General features: G+C 43.3%; 1 protein-coding gene across 1 annotated transcript; it reads left to right on the forward strand.

The window, feature by feature from the left end:
• The first annotated feature begins 415 nt into the window (after positions 1 to 415).
• LOC135435563 (uncharacterized) lies at positions 416 to 1,578 on the forward strand. Its single transcript, XM_064692694.1, has one exon. It carries the CDS (start codon positions 652 to 654, stop codon positions 838 to 840), a length of 189 nt encoding a protein of 62 aa, XP_064548764.1. The 5' UTR covers positions 416 to 651; the 3' UTR covers positions 841 to 1,578.
• Positions 1,579 to 3,063: the final 1,485 nt, after the last annotated feature.

Raw genomic sequence — 3,063 nt, forward strand, 5'->3', positions numbered from 1 at the left:
TCCCAGCTGCATCTGGCTGTGTGTATCTGTGAGATACATTTTTTGGCGGCAGCTGTCTGTGACTAATAGAATCAAATGTGCGCCGAATGTGGGTCAGGCATGAATTTGCATTTGCCGGCGCGAGGCGCTGCGACGCGACGCGACGCGACGATGGCGGCTTCTATTTTTGGCCAGTCGGCAGATACAAAAATACAAATATAAAACATTTTTCGGTCATAAAATCAGCGACAACATCGTGAATTAATCATATGGCTCGAGTGCCGTCGAGTGCCAGGCAAGGCGAAATAAACCACAGACGAAGTTGGCCCCAAAAATCAATTGACATGATTTCTATAATAATACAAGAAACAGCGACTCGTTGGGGCTGCTTGATATTTTTGGGGCGTGGTACGAATGTTGGCCACCCAAATACGCAAAACAATCGCGAGGCATCGATCAAACAGCTGCCGCGGTTGGCCCGGGCAACTGTCGAGGACAACTAACCTAAGGCAAGTTGAAAGTGGAAGCGTTGGCCAGAAATCAGTTCAGCCAAAGGCAGCCAGGCGCTAGGACGACAACAGGAAAACAGACATAGCAAATAGGAACAACAATAAGTTCAGTTCAATTGACAATTGACAATTAGCGAGATCCTGTGAGAGAGATCCTGGCAAGATGTGCGACTGTGGCTGCTACTCGTACTGCCTGCACGACGCATCCTGCTATTCGCACAGCCATTACCATACCCATTCGCACTCGCATCATTGCTGCGCTGGATACAAGTATCTGAAGTGTCTGTGTCGCTATTATCGCCATGTGCACTGCACCTGCTCCTGTTGGCGCCGAAAATGTTACCTGCTCTAAGCGCACAAATGCCAGACAGACGACAGTTTGACAGGCGCCGAGGATGCAGAAGGATGGAGGATGTAGGATGGAGGCGACAGCACCATTAAAAATCACAACTCAAACAATGCAAATCAGCAAAAGCAAATGATAAAGTCCTTTAAGTAGTTGCATAACACTTGGCTGCATCGTTGAGGGCGGAGGAGCAGGTGACGCAGTTGAAGCAGGTGGGAAACAGTTGGAGCTGCCAGCGTAGCTAATGGATGATTGGGGTGCGATTGCGAGGATAGCAACTAGCGTGCATACAGGTCGTATGTGCAACGTTTTTAGTTGTCTGGGTGAGTGCGAGTGTGACTGAGAGAGAGAGAGAGAGAGAGAGTGGACGAGCGAGCGATGCGGCCAACTTGTTATGGACCGACTGCATTTGGTGCAGAATCTCTCGCAATAACTAAAACAAACGAATTCCATTTAACTAACTCACCATGTACAATCCTACATAATTTACTAGTTAATATAGAAGAACATTCCTTAACTCACACCCACACACACACACACACATACACCCACAACTAGCACACGTAAGTTTAGTGCATAAGTTTTACTTGAATTGTCTCAAGCACACGATATATACTATATATATAGATATATATATGTTCGTTGCCTTTAAATGTTAGTTATAGTTATCGATTCATCATCATGTTGATGACAATTTGCCATATTTGTAACGATTAAAACAACAATAAATAAAGTTTTATTCCAACACCCAATAAAAGGTTGATTTAATGAAGAAGGTTCCTGGTTCGAATCCAACTTTTCAAGTTCACTTATAAGTTGAATGATTAGTTCATAGCCCATGTCCCATAATAGTTATCAAACTGTTTTTTAAAACAATTAATTAAACGTGTTATATATTGAATACCCTTAATGTAAAATACATATTTTGATTTGGGAAAAGCTCAATATATTTCTTACAAAAAACAAAATCTTGGCAAACTTTTATTTTTGAATGCTTAACTTTTCCATTGCTTATTATTATAATTATTTTGAATTAAAATTATTTGTATAATACATAAAACAAGATTTAAGTTAAAAATACTTTCAGCTCGATAATTAGAAATTTTCCAGAGTTGTTAAAGAATCTGCTTAGTTAGATAATTTAAGCCCAGCACAAACATAATTAGGTCTTCTAGAAAAGCAACCCACACCTTATAGCTTATATGCTTAACCAGTTTATTAGGCTACAAATTTTAAGTAGCTCCTCTGTGCGGGCGGGGGGGGGGGAGGGGTTTGGCGAATAATCTGCCATATGATAAATTCTTATGACCAAGCAAATTACAGCTGTTCAAATCCGACACTTAATTTAGCTGGAAGTTACGTATGTAATGAGCCCGGCCATAAGCATAATTCGTAATCATTGGGTCCTTGGATCCTTGCCTGACTTCGCAGCTGCCTCCCAAAAACAAGAAGAAGAAGAAGAAGAACAGGGAGAAGAACAAGAACAGCTTCTTGTCAACATTGCCCAATTGGCCATATGCAAATGGCAGGCCAAAGTCGCACTCGAAGTGCTGCCAAAAGCCCGGACAGCTGCCAAATTTCCAAATTCCATTTGTGGACAGTGGGCGGGGGTTGAGTTTGTGGGGGGTGGAGAGGTGGCAGGGGGAGGGGGGTTTTGTTTGAAAAGTCAAAATGAAAATGTTGTCATTTTGTGCATTGAATTTACGTTTATTTGATGGCTTCTGGGCTATTCGAGTCGCTGTGTCGGCGACAATGATTATCCGGCCTTAACGACTGCCATTTCGACAGGCACGACTCCCACCTCCAACTGCCCCCCCCCCCCCTCCCCTCCTGTCATACCCTGCGGGTGTGCTGGCTGGCATTATAGGTGTTCCGGCCGACAAACAAGGTGATTATGACACGAGTTTCCCCTCGGACGCGTTAATGGACTCCAAATATGCTGCGGCATCCCACCGCAACGAAAAAAAACAAGGGATAAAAAAAAGGAATTCCAAAAAAAAAATATGTTAAAATTGGAGAGGACAACGCGCGTATTTATTTAAATTTTGTATTGCAGGCGGGGGGTCACAGGACGTGACCGGGACCTGAGCCTTATGAATATCAGATGGAGCTGAGAGATGTAGCTGCAAATCAGCTTTGATATTGGTTTTTGATTATTCTCGCGGTGCGAGTGGCAGTGGGCGTGGCAGGCATTGCTGGTGTACATTATCCTGTGACATTTTAATTAAA

Source organism: Drosophila montana, unplaced genomic scaffold (assembly GCF_035044405.1).
Source record: "Drosophila montana isolate Dmon_TW-CO22-7 unplaced genomic scaffold, ASM3504440v1 contig_3633_1, whole genome shotgun sequence".
In the NCBI taxonomy this organism is placed as follows: domain Eukaryota; kingdom Metazoa; phylum Arthropoda; class Insecta; order Diptera; family Drosophilidae; genus Drosophila; species Drosophila montana.

Bases quoted from the DNA above. Each gene is read 5' to 3' on its own strand.
- LOC135435563 (XM_064692694.1), top strand. From the start codon at position 652: ATGTGCGACTGTGGCTGCTACTCGTACTGCCTGCACGACGCATCCTGC.